At 50.3% G+C, this 21,327-nt stretch overlaps 1 protein-coding gene across 1 annotated transcript in view; it reads right to left on the minus strand.

Moving 5' to 3' along the window:
• Window positions 1-8,618, minus strand: part of NELL1 (neural EGFL like 1) — a 989,599-nt gene extending 980,981 nt beyond the window's left edge. Inside the window, exons 1-2 of the mRNA XM_075547696.1 lie at window positions 8,561-8,618; window positions 8,211-8,339 (exon numbers count right to left, since the gene is read on the minus strand). Of these exons, the coding sequence (XP_075403811.1) occupies window positions 8,211-8,339; window positions 8,561-8,618 (187 nt within the window). The remainder of the gene's footprint in view (window positions 1-8,210; window positions 8,340-8,560) is intronic.
• Between the last annotated feature and the right edge of the window lie 12,709 nt (window positions 8,619-21,327).

The following is a 21,327-nucleotide window of genomic DNA, read 5'->3' on the forward strand; positions in this document are numbered from 1 at the left end:
GTGGGAAGTGTCCAGGTGTGGGGAAGAAAGGCAGAGTTTATTTGCTCAATAACAGACATTTCGTCACATAACCATTTAACCATTCTCTGCAATAAACCAGTGCAGGTGTTAATTTGCCCCAGAGAGGGACTTGAAAATCCATTCTGCTCCTGCAGCCTGCTTGAATTTTTATCTTGGCAAGAGCAAAAATACCTATATTGGGGAGATGCCCGTATGTGAATTTAATCATTCCACTAATTGATTAAATGCAAAGTTATACTAAATCACTCCTCACAAAGTAAGGTTGACTTGCAAATGCTCCCGGAGGTCATTAGTGACTAGGCGCATCCAATCAGCAGGAAAAACAATTCAGACTTGGGTAATCGTGGGTGGAAGGAAATCTGGAAGATCGGCATTAAGCAAACCCTTTGGGTAACTTCATCTTACTCACATTTTCTAAGCATTCAAGAGTGTAGCTTCAGGCTCAAGCTCTGGAATGTGGACAGGACTGCAGGGGAAGTGCTTTGAGAAGCCACCCACCTCCTGTCCATCATTCATGGACTGGGCCAGGTGCCGCCTGCCCAGGTCTCACTGTCCCCGGGGAGGAGAAATCCCTCTCTTGAACATTCTCCGGACATTTCCCACACCCCTCCGCCAAGCTTGCTCTCTTCTCCTCTGCATTAATGTTGCCGGGGACATTCACTTGCCATTGGCAACTGCCACCTTGTTGAGGACAGGGACTTCGCCACAACCGCCTGTGCTTCCTACAGCACTCCGCTCGAGCCCAGAATAGAAACAGGTGCTAAGTGCCAGACTCTGCTTCTCCAAGTAGCCCATTAGCCTTCATAGAAACTTGTCACAGAAAGCCAGCGGCTTAAAAGATCCTACTGAGCCTTTCTTTAGGAACTCTTCTCAAACAGAACTCCTGAAAGGTAGCACTTTTCCTGGCAGGGTAAAAAAAAAAAAAAGCCACACATGAAAGAATTTGTGCTCGTGCATATTCTAATTCCTTCTCATGAATGAAACACCAGCAGACACATCCTCCCAACGACTTCGCAGGAGGACACTTGCAGTCACAGAGAAGTACAGTTTCAAGCTCTCAGATCTCCTCTGACCCCCATTCAAAGCCAGGCATGGGCTTCTCAGAGACGTTTGAAAATCTAACGCCGGTTCTTCGCTTACAGGGACTCCACACCAGGCACGTCCATAGCCAACCACCCCTAATGAAACTCTCATTTGTTTCAGACAAGAAGAGAATCAAAATCTTACCTACCCCATTAGTTGTCATTCAACCCAAGCAAGGACAGCAGTGACAAAGGGACCCCTGAAAAGCTGCCCAGCCCCAAGAGAAATCCCCCCCCCGCCCCCCGGCTTTGAGAAGTTAGTATTGTGAGTGTTGTCGGAGTGAGCTTTCGATTTCATTCATCACATTATTAATAGGCTAACATTGAAATGAAGGCTTCCACTCCCCGAGCACACAGCAACTCCCAGATGGACTCCGCATGGCGAGAGGAGAGGAACTGGGAATGAAGGAAGGAAAGAGCAACATGCTTGTTTTTCCTCTTTTCAAAGTGCTTCCCCATATATTATGCCCACCGATTCTTACAACCAGTAGTCTTCCTGTTCCCAGACAAGAGAGCTGAGGCTTAAAGTCACTGAAAGACGACTATCTGCCCCTCTCCCACTTCACAATCCTCCTCTACCTCTTCAGGCAAAATAGGCCGTAAACAATACCTGCAGGCAGATGCTTTGCACAGGAAGAGGGGAGTGCTGCGGTCTACTCTATGGAAGAAAGGTCTGGCAATCTATAACCAAAACTCAGCTGATGAAGCCCTGGTCTGACCACAAGTGATCTTGGGAATGGTGCAAGGCAGGACAGTGTTTCCCTCCACTGGACAGAGCACTGCATGAATCGGGGGCCAACCCAGTCAGCAGCTGACAATAAGAACGCACCCTCATCAATTGACAGTATATGGACGGACTCACAGGTTTCAAGGACCATCCTAGCACTTCACTTCATATTTGTTATTTCATCCTCACTGTGATGATACCAAGACCCCTGGTGGTGCAGTAAGTTCGGCACTCAGCAACCCACCGAACGTCACTACTTCTAATCCACCAGCCATACGGTGGGAGAAAAGTGAGGCAACCTGCTTCCATAAAGGTCCACAGCCTGGGAAACCTGAAGGGGCAGTTCTAGTTTGTCCTGTCGGCTCACTAGGAATCAGGATCGATCCAAGGACAGTGGTTGGAAGGCAAACACATGCAGGAGGCACCGTCAGGACCTCGTGTTGTCCGATGCAGGCACTGCACGGCAGAGAGCTTGCACTGCGCTGATGCGAGGTAGTATGCTACACTTACCTTGAGGGCTGGACTTGCTAGCCTGCCCACATTGACCGAGCGGAGGTGAAACAGTGAAATTGCTGAGTCTCTCTAGACCTGCACTGTTCAACAAGGCAGCCCCTCACCAAAGATGGCAACTGAGTACTTAAAATACCACCTCAGTGTGACTGAGGAACCGAATTCTGAATTTTATCAAATTTTAGCTACTTTGAGTGACAAATGAAGATGAATATTCAATAAAGCAGCTTTCAAGACCGTGAACAACAGTCCATGAGAAGGAGTGATCCTTAAGATACGGGAGACAAAAAGAGGTGAGTCCTACAAGTTCCCCAACTGCCCTGAGTTTCCATGGGGGTGGGGGGGGGGGGCGGTGCAGATCCAGATCAGCCTCCTGGAGATGAAGAAAGGGGGCTGAGATTGCAGAGAGAGTGCACAAAGCCCACAGCACAGAGAAACGCTGGTCTCAGTGCATGCATGGGAGTCAACTACCAAAGGTCAGAGAAGGGCTACCCACAAGGCAGCACGGTCCGACCAACACACAAGGCCAGGAATAGGGCTTACTCCCTCCAGTCAGATTAGAAAAAAGCTATGGTCCGTAAGATAGTGGGAAGGGTTCGCACACGAGTCTTACCTCAGCAATGAGAAAGGACAATCTGTGAGCATAAGCACCAGCACTGCTCTCGGCTCATCTAACAAAAGAGGCAAAAAAAATCAAACTGCTCCCCTAGTGACTTAACCATGTCCTACAAAAGAGAAAACTCAGAATACTTATAGATGTGTAAAAATACCCAGCACCCAGCCAGGTAAAATTCACAATGTCTGACATCCGATTGAAAATTGCAAGACATGTGATGACTTCACAACTACCCATACACTACAGGACTGTATGATACTGGAACTATATGTCAATAAAACTGTTGCATGATTTTAATTTAAAAAGAAAATTTAAAATAATAATAATTTATCAAGGAGTCACGAGGGTGGGAGAGGGGAAGGGAGGGAAAAAAGAGAATCTGATGCCAAGAGCTCAAATAGAAAGTAAATGTTTATGGCAACATATGAACAAATATGTTTGATACAATTGATGTATGGATTGTTATAAGAGCTGTAAAAGCCCCCAATAAAATGGTCTTTGGAAAGAAAATGAATCAAAGATATCAGAAAGATGGAAGGGGGGAGGTAGCAAGACACAAATTCATATTCCGATGGTCTTTGTAGTATTGTTCACAATAACCAGAATGTGGAACTAACCCAGATGCCCTTCAAAATTTAAAAAAAAGGGATAAGCAAAATATGGTATATGCATACAAGGGAATATGACCCAGCCATAAAGAGAAATGACATTCTGGTACAGGCTATGACATGAATGAACCTTAATTATGCTTAGGGAAATAAGTCAGAAACAAAAAAGGCAAAGAGTATGTGACCCCATTTAGATGACATACCTAGACTAGGCAAATGCATTTGGGCAAAAATGTACTAGTGGTTTCCAGAGATGGTGGTGGTGGGGAGAGAGGGGAGTCTTGATTAAAAGGCCTTCAATTTCCATTTGGGCTGATTAACACTCTTTGGAAATGAAAGTTATGGTGGGACACATAGTTAATGTCATTGAATCATACACCTGAAAATGGTTGAAGTGGCAAAAATTTTATTGCATATATTTTACCCTGATAATTTATTTTTAATGACCAAGCATAAAATACTACCCATAATGAGTTGGAAAATCACTCAATAAAAACTGGCCCAGAGCATAGTTCCCAGCCCGTGAATCCCAGTAGAGTTTGCCCTGCTGAATTTCAAAGGTGCTTGGAAGAGGTAATTCGATTTTTTTCTTTCACCTTCTCTCTTTTTGAAAGGGAATGGCCATAAGTGCTACCCAGTGCCAATGCCACCACAACATTGTGGGAGAAGATTGGTGTCTTTTCTAATTTCACAAATCCACAAAGATGACTTTTCCCCAAACAGATAATAGCCAAAGTGCTGTCCATGTCAGATTTAGATGATAGGATTTTATGCTTCAATAGCTGATGTTTTATATATATATATATATATATATATATGGTGGGTGGAGATGTCTAGGTATGCTGAAATGAAGCAGAGACTTTTTGCATGAAAATGAATATGACCCTTTGGGGGCCAGAGAGCAGACTACAGTAAACAGAATAAATTTAAAATTTGAGAAGGGATCTGCTTCAAAAAGAGGTTCACAGGACTCTGGTAGCTCAGTGGCTAAGCCCTTGGCTGCAAGCAGAAAGGTCAGCGGTTTAAAGCCACAGGTGGCCCCATGGGAGAAAAACGTGGCAGCCTGCTTTCATAAAGAGTACGGCCCAGGTCAGTTTAGCACCAAAAATCACATAACACTCCTCTAGTTATTTACTTCTTCCTCCCCCACTATCTCAGTCCTACCTCAAAAATCCTGCTAGTCTGGTGTACATCCATCGATACAGAGGAGAGCTTTCAAGATACAGAAATCAGGATAGACTAAACCCCTTCGAAACAGTAATGGCAGTAATGATTCCACAAGGGCAGGGGAAAGAAAGTGGGGGGAAGAGAAGAAGGGGGAACGGACAGCAATGATGGTAGAATAAGTACCTCAAGGTGAATGAATGCCAGGCTTTTAAGTGAAGGGATAGAATGGGAGCAGTAAGAAATGTGTAGATAATAATAACAATGCATAATATATTAAGGGTTCTCGAGGAGGAGGGAGGGGATAAAGATGAGCTGATATCAAAGGGCTCAAGAAAAAGGTAATGTTGTGAAATAGTTGATGACAATATGTGTACCGGTCTGCTTGATATAATGAACTTGTGAATTGTTATAGTATATGTAAGGGACTTAAGAAAATGATTTACTAATTGAAAGAAAAAGACTACAGCTCAGGAAACTGTCTGGGGCGGTTCTATCTGTCCTACAGAGTAGGACAACGAGAGGAGCGTCAACGGCAAAAGGTTTGGTTGAGTTTGAGGGGTTTTATTGTTTGTTTCTAAAGTTGTCCCCAAAGTCCACGAGTGGCACAACCAGTTAAGCACTCAGCTATTAACCAAAAATTTGGCATTTCAAACTCACCCAGAAGCACCGCAAAAGAAAGGCCTGGCTATCACTTCTGAAAGGTCAGAGTCTGGAAAACCCTCCCGAGCGCAGTCCTGTCTGCAACACGGGGTGTCGCCACCGTAAGTCACAACCAACGTGTTTGCCTTTGCTATCTTAAAGATGTCCACATCTGAGTCCCCAGAACCTGTGACTATGTCACTTTGGATGGTAAAGGGACTTTGCAGACGAGTTTAAATGTAAAATGTTGCGATGGGAAGATTATCCTGGATTAACCCAGGTTACAGGACTCCATGTAACTATCACGGTCCTTACACGGGGAGGACAGCCTCAGCTCCAATGCCCACAGCAAAGGCATTCTTCCACCAGAGAAGCTTAGCATCCTTCCTGATTGTTGGAGCCTGGCAGATGTCCCAGAGGGGACTGCCAGAACAGAAAACACACAAATGAGAGAGCAGAATTCCAGCTCAGAGAACTCGTACTTGGGAATGAATGACTAGGAAAAAGTAAGTCAGCACGCCAATTACAGAGGAAATGTTCATTCAATTCAAAAAGCTTTTTATTAACCGTCTACTCTGTGTCAAGCAATCCTGACAGTGTAATGGGTCACAGGTTGGGCTGCTAACCGCCAGGTCAGCAATTCGAATCCACCAGCCACTCCTTGAGAGAAAGGTGAGACTGTCTATTCCCTTAGTCTCAGAATTCCCAAGGAGCAGTTCTATGCTGGCTAGGCTGCTGCCGTCGCAAGTCACAGCAGTGTGATGGCAGTGGGTCTGGCTCAGTCACGCGCCGTGCACACTGCTGGTTGTGATCCCGGCGTGAACTAGGCAGCATCACTCCTGCCCCTTGAGAAGCTTACAGACCAGGCGCTCCCATAGCAAAACTATTGAGGGTCAACTGTCTTGTCATATCAGGAATACTGCAGAGACACTCAACAATGGCTGAGCAGGCCTGGCACAACACAAACACAAAACTCATCCAGATGTAGTCTCTTAACTATGCCCGGTTTACATGTTTTGCCAATTCTGTAGTAAAGAGTAAAGCGAAAATTAACATACCACTGGTGGTTGAGGGGTTACAAGTTGGGCTGCAATCCAAAAAGTCAGCAGTTCAAAACCACCAGCTGATCTGAGGGAGAGAGATGGCACTTCCTACTCCCGCAAAGAGTCAGAGTCTCAAAAATCTACAAGGGCCCTTCTGCCCTGTCCTGTCTATAAGGTTACTAAGAGTCAGCATTGACTTGATGGCAGTGTGAGAGGAAGTGTCTATCGTTAGCTAGTATCTGATGATTTTCTATATCTCCTCAACTAGGTTAAGTTAGAAGACCCTATGTATACAAATGGGGAAAGCACTTAACCACGGGCCCAAAGGTGGGCAGTTTGAACCCACCCCAGACGGGCTTAAAGACAGATGTGCGATTCACTTACACAAAGGTCACAGATTTGGAAACTCTTTGGAGCAGGTCTACTCTGCACAACAACAGGCTTAAGTGATTAGCACAGTAAATATGTAAATCTCATCCCATAATGCTGGTTCAGTCATTCTGAAAATAATGCCTTTGTTACCTTTATAAAAGACTGAGGGAAACAATGCTGCCAGGCATCGACATAGAGGAATATTCAAGCTGCTTGACTACTGTATGTGTCTAGGTAGGGGTCCTGCTTACACCTTCTCAACTCCCCCCCTCATTGTAAAGCACAAAGCCATGCAAGAGGCCAACAGGCAGAGGTAATGTTTACCATCGTTAGAATCAAGTATGAGTTGAATCAGCAGCAGCACACCCAAACCTGTGTGTCCCAGGTGAATATCCCTTCTGCCTCCCAGAGTCCCACATCGCCCAGTGCTTGCCTACTTCTCGGACTACTCAGGACCCTTCCGTCACGCTGGACATATTCCCACCCATTTCTGGCTGAAGCCCTTTACAGTACACTTTCCCCACCTGGAATATTCTGAGTCATGCCATCCCTTCTAGTACCAGGCTTTCTGTTTATCTACCAGGATTCCACTGACACGTCACTTTCTCCCTGACCATCACCATCTCCCTATCCCCACGGAAGCAGATGTCAAAGCATTGCTATTTGGCAGCCTATGTATCCCTTGATTAAGGATGACCACTGTAATCCAATAATTACCTGTGTACGGACCCTCCACTCCTTCAAATAGTGCAGTCCAGTATACCCTGCTATTATTGATGAGACCAGCAGACATAGTCAAGCTAAGTAATTGCCCTGAGCTTCAATGCAGTAAGGGAGAGGGCTCCAATTCAAATCCTTTTAAGAGTCATTTCAAGGCTATACTGCATTTATGAAGGAGTGCTGGGTGATGTGATCAATTGTAGTCAATTTTCTGGTGGGCAAGATCAAGTACACTCCGTCTCTGAGAGAACACAGCCATAATTGATCCTCTGTCTTTCTGGTCATCCACACACCTTTCTAAAGATGGACAGCCTGGGAAACCCACAGGGGGCAGTTCTACTCTTGTCTTGATGGCAGTTAGAGTTTGGTTTGCTCCTCTGGTCTACCCATTCAATGAGATGAAGACAGAGACACTTACAGAGGCATGGTTTCCAAGACCCTGGACATTTCATTCCCACCCAAATCCCTGCGGCGCTATTTCACTGCCAAGCAGGTTCACCCCTTGTCCTCCAGTGCCCCCGGTACCCTTCTGCACACCCTCTGCCTATCTGAGCATTGCCCCACATTTCTGAGCCTTTCTCACGGCTGTCATGCAAGAGAAGCAGCAAAGATGAGCCAGCAAACGTCCACCATTGGCCCATCTCCGGAGGGCACGCTCCACCCCAGCCACAACTCCCATTCCAAGGAAGAGGGAGGCGCCTTTACCTTGAAATAGAAACGCTTTGCTGCCGTTATGCAGTCCAGACACCTGAGTGACTCCGAGAGTGGTGTTCACAAGGTCCAGCTCGGTGAGAATGTCCATCTGAAGGTCAGGGTCCATCCCGAAGCCCACCACTGCAAAGGGACAACCAGAAGTTTCAGCATACAAAGCAACCTGTCTGCAAACCTAACACCAATCAGAAGCAGCGCCTAGAGATTGGCCGGAGCAGGGTTCCAGGAGGCCTCGGCTGGGCAGCCTCTCTCCCCTGAGGGCACAGGAGAGCAGAGCTTCCCGTTCTCACCCCTCGATATGGTTGGCTTTTTGCCCTGCTCCCCATTCAGTCCACATCACAAACCTATAACCGCATATTCAAACTCCTTGGGGCCAGGACTATTCAAGAGTTCGAACGTCATCATATTTTGGAAAGGTGATGTGGCCTCTATGCTGCATTTGGGGTACTCCCCTCAACAGAGTCTGGCTCAACACCCCGTCATCAAACACACTTATATTTCTGGAACAAAGAAGATGGTTTCTGCTTCTATTTCGGGTAAAGAGCAGACAGCGCTTCATAACTGTTTTGGTCAAGCTGTTGCTATCAAATGGGGCCAGTCCAGGGTAGCTCTTGCTGTCGAGTACGTTATGAAGAAGTTTTGGGCTTCCGAGATGTTTTGGGACTTGGGATCTGTGGGGACAAGACTGTGGCCTGGGTTTTCTTCCTTTGCAGACCAACTGCACTAACGAATTCCAACACCGGCGCCAGTAACGACGTCCACTGCACCCGTCCCTTGAATCAGATGGCAGCCACCATGATCCGAGCACGGAAGGGAGAGAGAGAAGGCGGAGGACCTGGGCAGGCATGTTTCCATGCGAGGGGATTCCTGGGTGGAAAATGAGACGAGGGTGGCGGAACCTTCTCAGTATGGGGGAGCATTTCCCTGCACCTCCTATTCCCTTGCTGGGAGAGGCAAATCCCTGAGGATGCCTCATTCACTCACGATTGCAAAGGGGCTTCCAACTGTAGATACATGAACACGGCACGAGATCATGCTCGGGGATGATGTCACGCTAATCATAGAGGTTCCGTCTCTCTATAATCAGCATCCCAACCGTGCCCTTCTGAGTGCGCGGCTGGAAATGTTTTAAGCAGCAGCAGCGGTCAACTTGTGCCCAGTGGTAATAGGGCTCTGCAGTGATGCTTCAGAGTTCTCCCATCCAGTTGGTCCCAGAGAGACGGGTGTGAAATCTCATCAGAACCTAAAGAGACAGCACCACCTCCGCTGTCCTCCCACCTTCACCACCTTGCACCCCGGCCCCCCTCCACCCCCAGACCCAGGGGCCCCTGCAGCAATCTCGGCTTCTTTCAAGTTAAGTCATCCCGAGGTCTGAGGGGACCAAGAACTCACTGAGCCGTCACGCACACCTCAAGATAACCTGAGCTCCAAGGCAGCGTGCACCCAAGAGAAAAGCGCAGAAGAGCTAGGAAAGAGGGAGGAAGGGAAATGGGACACACAGGGAGGGAGAGGGGTCTGTGATGTTCCAATGATGGATGGCAGTCGATGACAGGAGACAACATGCATGAGAATGGTGGAATAGAAAACAAATCTGCTCGGTGACCCTTCCCCAGTCCCCACTCAGTAAACCTTGGAGTTTTACAAGTACCTCCTGGGTGGCTGTCAGGTCTTCTGCCCCCTTTTCTCCCCTGAACTCCATGGATGTGTTCTCCTCCCAAATACAACCAGCCATGCGCTCATTTTGCCCAAGGGCGACCCTTCCATTCTTTCTGCATTCAGCCCTCCAGTATTGCTTTCCAGCGGGTGTGACTGTGTGTGCGCTATGTGACGCACACACTGTTCTGAGAGCAGGGGCAGGAGGGGCCAAAAAGAAGACAAACAAGTAGAATAACTTCAGGTGACAAGACACAAGAAAGTAAAACCAAGTGATGAAACAGAATAACCAGGGGGTGAGGGACCCCCTGAAGAAATGAGGGTCAGGGAAAGTTCTATGCAGCTAAAGCCCCAGTGACTAGAAGTGTCCAATGATGGGGAAGGGGTGGCGCTTTATAAGCACAAAGAACAGGGGGTGCAAACAAGGTCGACACTTGTAATATTCCAGGCATAGAAATGGAGCTAGCATGGCCGGCCTGGGTACGGGAGAGACTGGTCAAGGTGAGAATCCAACAGGAAAGCTGGGCCCCATCAGGATGCTTAACAAGGAGGCTGCCCGTTAGGATCAGCGCAGTAGGCCGTCATCAGAGAGGCTTAAGGAGTGTGTTTGGGAGACGGAGATGGAATATGCGCTAACTTACACTTTGAATATGACCGGGCAGAAATGTCCATCCTACCTGCCTGGTACTGCTAACCCCCGCCAGCCTCAGAAAACGGATCAAATGTCCCACTGTGTGCACACAAGCGCTGGGGTTGAGGTGCCCCTCTCTGAGCACGTCACAGAACGAGCAGTCTCGTGTGAAATGGGTGAGGTTGGGCTCCAAGTGAGCGCCCCTTGAAAACACAGGAAAGGAACTGAGTTCCCTGTGGTCTACAGTGTTCTACACCCACCTGGCAGAAATTAAATCAAGAGTGCTCCCCGACAATCTCCAAGCTGGCCTTCCTCTAGCCAGGGACTTGGAACGTGCTCTGGGGAATGTGCCCTGAGGTGAGCGCAGACGGGAGAGGCGTCACTGTGAGTCGGCATCACTTGATGGTGCTGAGTGATCTCATGTCCACTTCCATGTTTTGCTTTCAGGAACAGAAATGTATTGTCGTCATTCAGATGCCTAAAAGTCCAAATGAGCATGTACTGGGCCTGAGCAGAAAGGCAGGCCCACACCTCTCAGCTTTCTGGAGGCTCCTGGCCATCCCTGGTGCTCCTGGGCCGATAGCTGGGTCTGCCTCTGTCGTCTCAGGGCCATTCTTCTCCAGCTGCATCTCTCTGATGAGACACCACTCAGATGGAATCAGGACATCTTCTCCTCTGTTAGGACCTCGCTTCAACCTGCTTCTCAATCCACTTTTTTAGTTTACCGAGGGCTTTGGACCACTTCATCTCCCTGCTGAGAATTTCCATTTCTACCCAAGATCTGCCAGAATCTACAGTTTAACAGCCCGCCCCCACCCCCACCCCCCCGCCCCAGGTGATTCTTACATACGGATAAGCCATGTGACTTGTCCTGACAGCTGGGACGTTGGCAGCTTAAGACCAGCAGAGGTGTGAAGTGTGCTTGTGCTGTGGGGTTCGTTTTCTTGCACATCTCCCGTAACAATAAGAACGCGGGGAAGGTGAATTATGAGAATGATGAGTGCAACGAATGTATAAGGGTGCTTTGCTCAATTGATGTATGTACAGATTGTGATAAGAGCTTCAACAAAAAGATTTTTTTTTAAATAAGAACGCGGACCTTCGGCTATCAAGAGATAGAGCGTCTGGGGTCTTAAAGGCTTGAAGGTAAACAAGTGGCCATCTAGCTCAGAAGCAACAACGCCCACATGGAAGAAGCACACCAGCCTGTGTGACCACAAGGTGTCGAAGGGATCAGGTATCAGGCATCAATGAACAAAAAATCAAATCATTGTGAATGAGGGGGAGTGAAGATTGGGGACCTAAGATCCATCTGTAGGCAACTGTCCATCCCCTTACAGAAAGGTCGTGGGGAGGAGACGAGCCAGTCAGAGTGCAGGGTAGCAACAATGAAACATACAATTTTCCTCTAGTTCCTAAATGCTTCCTCCCTCCCCACCACCCACTATCAGGATCCCAATTCTATCTTACAAATCTGGCTAGACCAGAGGTTGTGCACTGGTACATATAGGAACTGGAAACAAAGGGAATCCAGGATGGATGATCCCTTCAGGACCAGTGCTGAGAGTGGCAATTCTGGGAGGGTAAAGGGAAGGTGGGGTAGAAAGGGGGAACCGATTACAAGGATCTACATATAACCTCCTCCCTGGGGAACAGAAAAGTGGGTGAAGGGAAACATCAGACAGTGTAAGATATGACAAAATAATAATTTATAAATTATCAAGGGCTCATGAATGAGGTGGGAGGGGGGAAAATGAGGAGCTGATACCAAGGGCTCAAGCAGAAAGCCAATGTTTTGAGAATGATGAGGGCAACAAATGTACAAATCTGCTTGACACAATGGATGGATATATGGATTGTGATAAGAGTTGTACGAGCCCTCAATAAAATGATTTTTTTAAAAACAACCACGGGCCTTCTACCTCGCTGGTCTGAGGACAGGCACATGGAACAGGCAGTTTATCTGAGTTTGGGACTAAGAACAGTCAAACCTGGTCTAGATCAGCCAAAGTCAAACCAACCTACAGGTGCCTGAACCAGAATCAGTGATGGCAGTAAGCCACTGCCTTGTGGAGCAGTTGTTCCCAGTGCTATTGTGGCGATCTCGGAGTGATGCAGGATCCACAAGCCCACCGGATGGGCGTCCTTAACAAATCCAAATCTCGCAGGCCAGTGACGCTGCAAGGCCACAATCCTAAAACGCACCCAAACAGAGAGTGAAGAACTGGCAGAAACACACACATACACCCCAACCACTGGTGCCCTCAGCTCCCCACCCCCCATCCCAAGGGAGCACATAGCGCCTGGGTCAGAAGGTGTTGTAGAAGAAGCACTACACCAGGAGCCAAGTTCGGCCTCTCGCTCCTTTCTACTCACCATCCTCACTCACACCATCCAGCAGTGCTGCTCCAGGTGGGTTTCCGAGACTGAAAGCTGTGTACAGAAGTAGACAGCGTAGTCTTTCTCCCGTAGAGCTACTGGTGGTTTAGAACTGCAGACCACGCAGATCACAGCCCAGCACACAACCACTACACCACCATGGACAAGCCAAGTCGTAATCGACTGGATGGCAGGGAGTTTGGTTTGAGTTGATGCCGAGCCTCAGTCCTCCCATCTGTAAACTGGCGCTGATGATACCTGTCTACCTGGCTCCGTAGCAACTCTGGGAACCTTCAAGAAGCCCAGGGTACCACTGCGTGGGATGAGCTGCGGCCAGGATTTGCTGCACCTATGTTACTTAAGAGTAGCTTCCCGGACTCCCTCAGATCTGTGGTCCTCAACTCCAGTACAGAGGGCCCCTTCTTCCCAACTCTTTCTCCTGGAAAACCTCCTCACTGAGACTTTGCTTCGGGAAAACCACATGGTAAGTCTATCTTCTCGGTCCCTTCCTTCCTCAAGACCTGCCAAGGAAGGGCCTTCGCTGGCTTCACGATAATTGCATTGCTCTTGTTATGAACACACTCCATCAAAACAGAGTCAGGGGAAAGAAACCCATTAGGCTTCTGGGTAGCATTGGCTTCTCTCCCCCTAATTGGTCCCCGTCAGGATGGAAATGCCATGCCAATAGCAGGATGCCGCACAGGGTAGCACTTTGCATGCTGCCTAGAGAATCGGAAAACCTATTAATAAGACAGCATGTCCATGGCCTCTCCTGAACCTCTTGCAGTGGGAGTGTGTTGGTTCTATTATTTTTTTATAATGTTTTTGCTTCTTGTCCAAGCATGGTGCGCCTGTTCTTGCTAGAGAGATGCTAACAGAGATTTGTGCTTTGTACATAACGCAAACGCACTGCCGGCTAGGCGAGTCTCACTCATGGCGACCGCATAGGACAGAGGAAAACGGTGCCTTTGAGTTTCTGAGGCCGTAAATCTTTACAGGAGCAGAAAGCACCATCTTTCTCCCCCAGAGCAGCTAGCAGATTCGATCTGCTGACTTTGCAGTTAACGGCCCAAAGCATAACCCACGACACCACCTGGGCTCCGTCTTTGTATATAACTGTTTGACAAATGGCTGAGGATGAAAACTGGAATTAGGCAGAATAAAAAGCTTCTCAGGATGGGGAGGGAAAGAGTACTGGAGGGCAGCCATGTCAAGGACAAAGACTCTTAAGACCCACTTTGAGATTCTACACCTCTTCCATTGTTTCCCAGGACACCTGCTGCTGCCGCTGCTGCTATATGGCTGGCAGGCTGGCTGGCAGGCTGGCAGCTGTTCAGCCCTGTCCAAGAAGTGCTTAGTCCATCCTCAGAGACCAGGACCTAAGCTCCGAGGCAAATCCTCCTAGGTGTGGCTCACCTTGAATTGAATCCATCTCACTGTCTATAGAGACAGCTGATTTCCCCTGGTCCATGCAGAGTTTAAGGATGCTAGAGAGATGTTCTAAGACTTCATTTAACAACAAGATTTCACAACTTGATCAGATCTGGGCAAGATTCCTAATTTCCCTTAAAGAACATGCTTTATACATGATCCAAGCTGGCTGGTGTTTTGTGTGATTACGGGAGGGTAGGAGCTCATTTAATTCATAATTAACAGGTGGGTGGGAAGGTGCTTTAAGAAGAAATGCTTTCCTCTCCAGCAGGTGGCAGCAGTAGACATTCACTTGACACCAGGGGGGTGGATGCTGCTTTGGTCAATCCCCCAGGCTCTGGCCAGGAGACCAAACAAGTGAGGAAGCTGTGGGAGAGAAAAACCATTGTGTCTTATATTACTCTTACTTCCAAGCCCTTGGAGAAAATCCCTGGCATAGTGTACTACAATCATGATTGTGACCTTCTAAAATGCCCTTATTTGTAGTATCCCCATGAGCCCTGGTGACACATTGGTTAAAGCCCTTGACTGCTAAGCCCAAGGCTGGCAGCTGGAGCCCGTCAGCCATTCCACAAGAGAAAGGTTGCCCAGTCTGCTTCCCTACAGAGCCCCCTAGCCTCGGAAAATCTCTGGTGCTGTTCCACTCTGTCCCATTGGATCGCTAGGCTGCCATGCCCTGTGATTAAAGTAAATGATAAGGTACAGCAACCCAATGCTGCCAGGACGTCAAATGACCCAGATCCCTCAGGAATGAAGGTCTGGGTCACCCCACCAGGAAAAATATAACTGCAGCCAGCTGAGGTGCTTGCCGAGGGCAAAGGTAATACAGAATGGGTAGCAGAAGAAGTTGGTTCTACCTATCAGTTACGACCACATGATCAGTTGCAAAAGCAAGATTTGTGATTGTTAGTGTATTTTCTTTACATGTGCTTACTAAATACCTTTTCTTTGTTGATTCCTGATATATCAGATTCAATTGGACTCAGTGTGTTTTCATTTATACGTATGATAGATGTTTGATGCTAAGTATAAGTGTGATTTCATTAATGTCTGGAAATTATATAAGGCTAAAGAATTGTGTAAAGGTGTCAAGTTGGCAAGGGGTGGATTGTGATAGACAGGTTTGTTGTGCCAACACGGCCAATGAACACATATGAGATTAGATGAGGACGGAGAGATAAATGGCTGGGTGAGCCTTGCCTCTTTCTCTCTTGCTCTTTGATCATCAGACTAGTGTGTGTCTGCCCTGCTTGTTCTGTGCCTCCAGTTGCAAGCTACACTACCTGTGGGACACCTACCCGTGGTCTATGTCACTGTAACTTGAGGTTCCTTCAAGACCGGCTTTGCCACACTACTGGAAGGTACATCTCCTGAGCTGAGGACAGTTGGGCCCTGTCATCTGGCTGACTGTTGGTGACCTGCTTGCTGTTTGCTGTCTGTGGCCAGAGAGCCTGAATTGCTCCACAGAGGACTACCCGGCAGCCCTCAAGACTTGAAGGAGTGCCAGTGTCTCACAGCTGTCTCAGAGGAGTGAGCTTCACTGAGCCATTTGTACTGCTTTATAGATTAATTAACTGTTTATTTCTTATGTCATCTATCTAAATAAATACATACAAAATTATTAGTGACCTGGTTTTGTTTCTCTAGGGAACCCTGTCTAATGCAAAGCAGAATCCAAGCAAAGGCAGTAAGGGGGCTGTATCTGAGACTCCAATATTATTCATCACTTAAAAAGGCCAAGAACTGGAGAACAGCACCTCCCGCCTAGACTCCACTTCCGACTCTAAACCAAGTCCCATGAACAATGAACAATTTAAGCAGAAGCATGTCCTGTAGCACCTAGCATTAGATCTTTTCATATGTAACTACCACTGCACTGCAGTCCTGCTGTAATTAAAATGTGCCTGATATCATCTATTCATTTCCACCAAAACGTGGGGGATATCGGAGCCGCTCACTAAGTGGACCACATGTTTATTTCATCTCAGACTGTTAACTGCCCAGACGACAATCGTCGCACTTGACAAATAAATTTTCCAAGCGACTGTTTGGATCCTGATAAACGAAATCACCAGCCAGACTGCTACCAAGGGAGAGGGGAAAGATGGGTGATGCTGGGAGAGTGGTTTCTACCCCAAATCAGAGAGAATGCCCCCAGAAAGCTGCTGAACACATGACCTCCAGCTACAAGACTTTCTCCATGAAAGAAATGAGTTATAATCCACCCCCACCTTGTCCCTGATTGTTCCAATCATTTTTTTTCTTTTTTTAAAGAGTTAGGTGGCTTCTGGTGTTCAAATTGTGACAAGTGACAAAGAAAACCCAAGGACTGCAACAGTTACACCCAGTAGGTCAGAACCTTTCACCGGCTGCCTGCCTCAGCAAAAGCTGTGTCCTCTGTTGACAAGGCCCTCCCCACGTTGTTCCCTTGGAAAACCACACACACACACACACACACACACACACACACACACACACCACACCACCACCCCCCTCTGAAAACTTGGTGAAAGACACAACTCTCAAAAGGCACCTCCTGAGCAGTCTTCCCTGACTACCAGGCCCTCCTCCTCGGCATTTCCTTAATAGAAACTTTCACTCTGACCCCGCCACCCTTGCTCAGGGAAAATGCTTCCCAGTGGTCATCGAGCTACTTAGCCTTAAGCTCTGGGCGTCCAGGACCAAGTCATTTCTTCTTTGCTTCTTTGCAGCAGCAGTTCTAGCCGCTAGCAAGACACTCAACTGATGAATGAATGAATGAATGAATGAATGAGCACAGGAATGAATGAACGCATGCATGAATGAATAAATGAGTCTTCTTTACAAGAATCTCTTCACAAGATTTAAAGGGGACTGGGCGTGAGAAGGAGAAGTAATCCGAGTTCTTAACAAAGTCGCCCTGGAAACACAGTTCTTGGCAGGAGCTGTCCACTTTTCAAGAGTAAAGAGAACAAAGGAGCTGGGCATAATTGAGGGTGATCTGCCTTTGGGGGTGAGAATGGCCAAAAGAAGACCTGCTCCACCTTCGAGTTTCTGGGTGCCTTCTATGCCACTATAAGGGGTCTCCCATCAGCTCCACAGGAGGCAGGGCCAGGGGTCCGCCCTCAGTACTAGCCTCACCGGTCCTAGCCTTCCTGGGACGCTTTCTTTCCCACGTGCCCAGGGTTTTAAGACTACCTCGCCCCGTAAGCACACATGAGTGAACCAATTCTAAGCTGATCTGTGCCCAGGCCTCTCCGAAGCCCTACGAGCCCCGCTGGAGATTCGAGGAATGGGAGTGGTTGCCTTTTGTCCCTTGGAGAAGCCCACAGCCCTGCCCTCTTCTCTGATCAAGCCACTGCCCACTGAGTCCTGCAGAAATCGGGAAGGCTGGCGGGAAGCTCTGAGACACCCAGCTCTCGGGTTCCCCAGCAGGCTAGCTGCCAAAGACGGGAGCCTGGGGCGCAAGCAGAAGGAACTTTTGTGCCAAGCTAGCTTTGAAGCCCCTCCCCAGGAGTCTCGGGACAAACTTGCACGTCGGCCTGGGACCCCGAATGGAAATGCCACGGGAAAGGGATGAGGACGCCTGGATTCTGATGTGAAAAGAGGCCGCGTGCCCGGACTGAGGATGAGACCGGAGAAAACCCTGCGCCCCCTCCCCATCAGCGGTCCTTATTTTTGCGATTTCCTCCCCGAACCTCCCAGCCCAGTGCAGGATGCTGCTGGGAGCGGGTCTCCAAGCCCCTGGGGACTCCATGGGTGGAGGTAGTAGGGAGATAAAGGGGTGCGCTTGAAGTCCCCGCAAGTACGTTTGCGGCGGCAGAACGAAGAAGGGACTTAAGACCTGTACGCCAGTTGTCCTCGCTCCCCTCTCCAGCCCGCAACCTGCGCTTACAGTCAGGCAGCGAGCTGCACACAACCCGCCCGCCTCGCCTCTGCTGCCCCGCTCCGACGCCGGATAATTGTCCGCCCAGCCCCTGGGGGCCGGCGGGGAAGGGTCTTCCTGGAGTTCCCAGGGGAGAGACCAGAGGGGACGCGGAAACCCAGCCAAATGCCAGGCTTCACCCGCAGCCCGGCCCCGCGCCGCGCTCGCCCTGGCCGGGGTGGCTAGGCGGGTGCACTTATCGGGGCTACCCCGGCGTGGCCCGCCGGGCGCGGGGAGAGCGGTTCCAAGGCGCCGCTCAAGTTCAGGGACCCGGGAGCCGGTGACCAACAGCGCGAGGTGCACCTGCTCGACCGCGCCCCTCACTGGCGTCCGCGAGGCTGCGTCCCCAGGGAAGGGGCGCTCGTCCGGGACCCCTTCCGAGCCGTGAGCCCCACTCCTCACCCTCTCACCCTGCGCCAGGCCGAGATCCCAGGGACCACCCAAACCCCGCCGCTCAGCGCGTCCTCCGAGCTGCGCCCAGCCGGGCTCCAAGTCTCCCGGCGCCGAGTCGACGCCGGGCACGCCCGCAGGGTCGCACTCTCCCCGCACCCCGACTCCGCCGGGCTCACCTGTCCTGGCGGCGCACACCCAGAACCACGCCACTAGGATCCCATCCAGCAGCATGGTGCCCGAGGGTCCCCGGCGAGCGGGGCGCGCCCGAGCCCGCAGGAAACAGATGCGCCGGGCTCCCGAGGCGCGCCGGGCTGGGAGCCGCCAAACTTGCGCGCGGGCGGCGGGGGAGGCGGCTTGGCGGCGGCGGGTGCGGCGCTCGGGGATCGCGCCCGGGAAGGCGGCCCTGGCCGCCCCGCCCCCAGCCCGCCCCCCACCGCGGGCGGCGGCGACGGGCTCGGGCTCGGGCTCCGGCCCCCGCTGCGGCGGCGCTGGGCACGGGCGCGGGGCTGGGGCGGGCTCGCGGGCGCGACCACTCCCGCAGGTTGTGCGCGGCGCTGGGCGCCGGTCGGACGGCCCTCCTTCGCCCACCGAGCTGCGAGCCCCCGGGCGGCGGACGCTGCGGCCGCTCTCGCCGAGAGCCCCGGAGCAGGAGTCCCAGGACTGGCGGCCAAAAGGGAGGAGCCGGAGGCGCGCGGCGTCTCCGCAGCTTCACGCGCTCCGGCCCCGCCGACCTGCCAGCCCTTCTGTCGCGGTCTCCGCCCGGCCGCCGCGGTGGACCCTGCCCAAGTTGGCACAATTCATCCTAGCTCCGCCAAGGAACCGCCGGGCCCTAGCGGGTGGGGTTTTTTCCCTGGGAACCCAGACCGAGGCGGTGCCACCCGGTGCACCCGGCCCCTCCCCGGAAAACAGTTACTCGGGATTGGCCCTATCCGTTGGGTTGGGTGGTGGGGTGAGGGTCTGAGGAGGGGCTGGTGGCTGTGTCCAGCTCACCACCTGTGCCTTCTGTCTCCACTCTCCGGTGGAGGGTGAGGGGGCTCTGTGACCGGGTCTGTGTTTTAGGGGTGCAAAGAGAGGGTGCCCAGACCGGGGTGATGCAGAAAATGGGTCCCTGAGTGGAAGCGAGCTACTGTTTGGGGCTTGGGAAGTATATGCAAACCTTCCCCTTCTGCAGGGTGAATGCTGCCACGTAGGGGAAATTCTTCAACATTTTTCTTCTCCTTGCCTGTCTTTCCCGATGGCTTTGTCAAAAGTGCCCCTCTCCTTTTTCATCACATTTTGGGCTATGCTGCAGTTCCTCTGGGACACGACCCCCCACTGCCAGCCCACCATTCCCGGGAGAGGAAAGTGGACCTGTGCTTGTGGGTGCATGGCAGGGTAGAGCGAAGACCTCCTCCCTCAGGGACCCCTTCTGGACCCAGTCCTTCCCTGCGGGGAGCTCCCAGAGTTGAGACCTCCCTCCACCGCTATTTGTCACTTTCAGCTAAAACATTATTTACACCACCTGGGGTGCGGAGTCATAAAATCAGAGATGAGGAACCCTCTGATTCATACCAACTGTGCCCCACATGATTTAGAACGCCCGGTGAGCTCTTTCGCTCTCTCTGGCTCTTGCTCTCTCTCCACCTGCCCCCACACCACTTTGGTTCTCCTACACGGACCCCCTCCCCCCAAAGAGAAAGGGGAACCTCATGAAACTTCATGGTGCCCTGGAAATCAAGTGCACTGTCCCAGAACCCTCTTCATTTGTAAGGATCCGCCCTTCTCACTTCTTGCACCCAACCCCCTGTATGCATACCCAGGGCTTCCAATTAGGAGTCACTAATTAGCCTCAAGGCGTATTAAGGAAGAAGGTTTTGCATTGTGTGACCTATATTTTCTGGTGATTTCGCCATGCTAGTCTCTGTCCCATTTTTCCCTTCGTGGGGTGGTCCCTTGGCAGGAGAAAGGAGCGAGTGAACAGCAGGATCGCACCAGCTCTGACAGCTGGGGTGGGAGAGGGAAGGCAAGAAAGAACTGGACGGTGCACTCCAGAACTTGCGCTGAAAGAGGGAGAGATAAACTGAGAGGCCCCACTGACTCTCCAACTCTACGGAGACTCACCTTGGGCCCAGAGAACATCTGTCTGTCTGCCTGGACTCTGCTTTCCTGACGTGCTATAGGCTGTTTCCACCTGCCTGGAGCAGGGTACGTGTAAAACAACCATGAAAATCGCACAGCTAGCAGAAAATTGGCTTCCCCCAGTCGAGTGGGATCTTGTGGTTGAGGACACCTGTGCCACGTTAAGTGGAGAGAGCCAGGCCTCTTCTCTCTTGGGCAGCTTTAAATGCACGCCAGCAGGAGCCACCTGACCGGACTCTAAACTGTGTGATGGAGGCCCTTTTAGAGATCTCAGCATTCCAAGAGCCTCCCACCGACCCCAGCCTCTGTGACCCCCAACTAAGAGGAGAGGTGGCCTGGGTGAGACCACGAGAACTCTCAAGCATAAAGTCTTAACATCGCTGTGTAATTAGTTGGTCCTGTGAGAGGGGCTTTTAGCTTGTTCCGTTAAAAATAAACCAAGACATATGTTCCGCCATAGTGTCCCTGCGTCACATCCATTAACAGTAACAAGTTAATCTCCACAAGGTCATAAATCTTTCCAAGATAACTAAGAGCTTCAGTCTCCTGCTAAACGGTGGTTTTTGTTTTTTGTTTTTGCCAATTCAACACTTTATAGTACA

Source organism: Tenrec ecaudatus, chromosome 4 (assembly GCF_050624435.1).
Source record: "Tenrec ecaudatus isolate mTenEca1 chromosome 4, mTenEca1.hap1, whole genome shotgun sequence".
In the NCBI taxonomy this organism is placed as follows: Eukaryota; Metazoa; Chordata; class Mammalia; order Afrosoricida; family Tenrecidae; genus Tenrec; species Tenrec ecaudatus.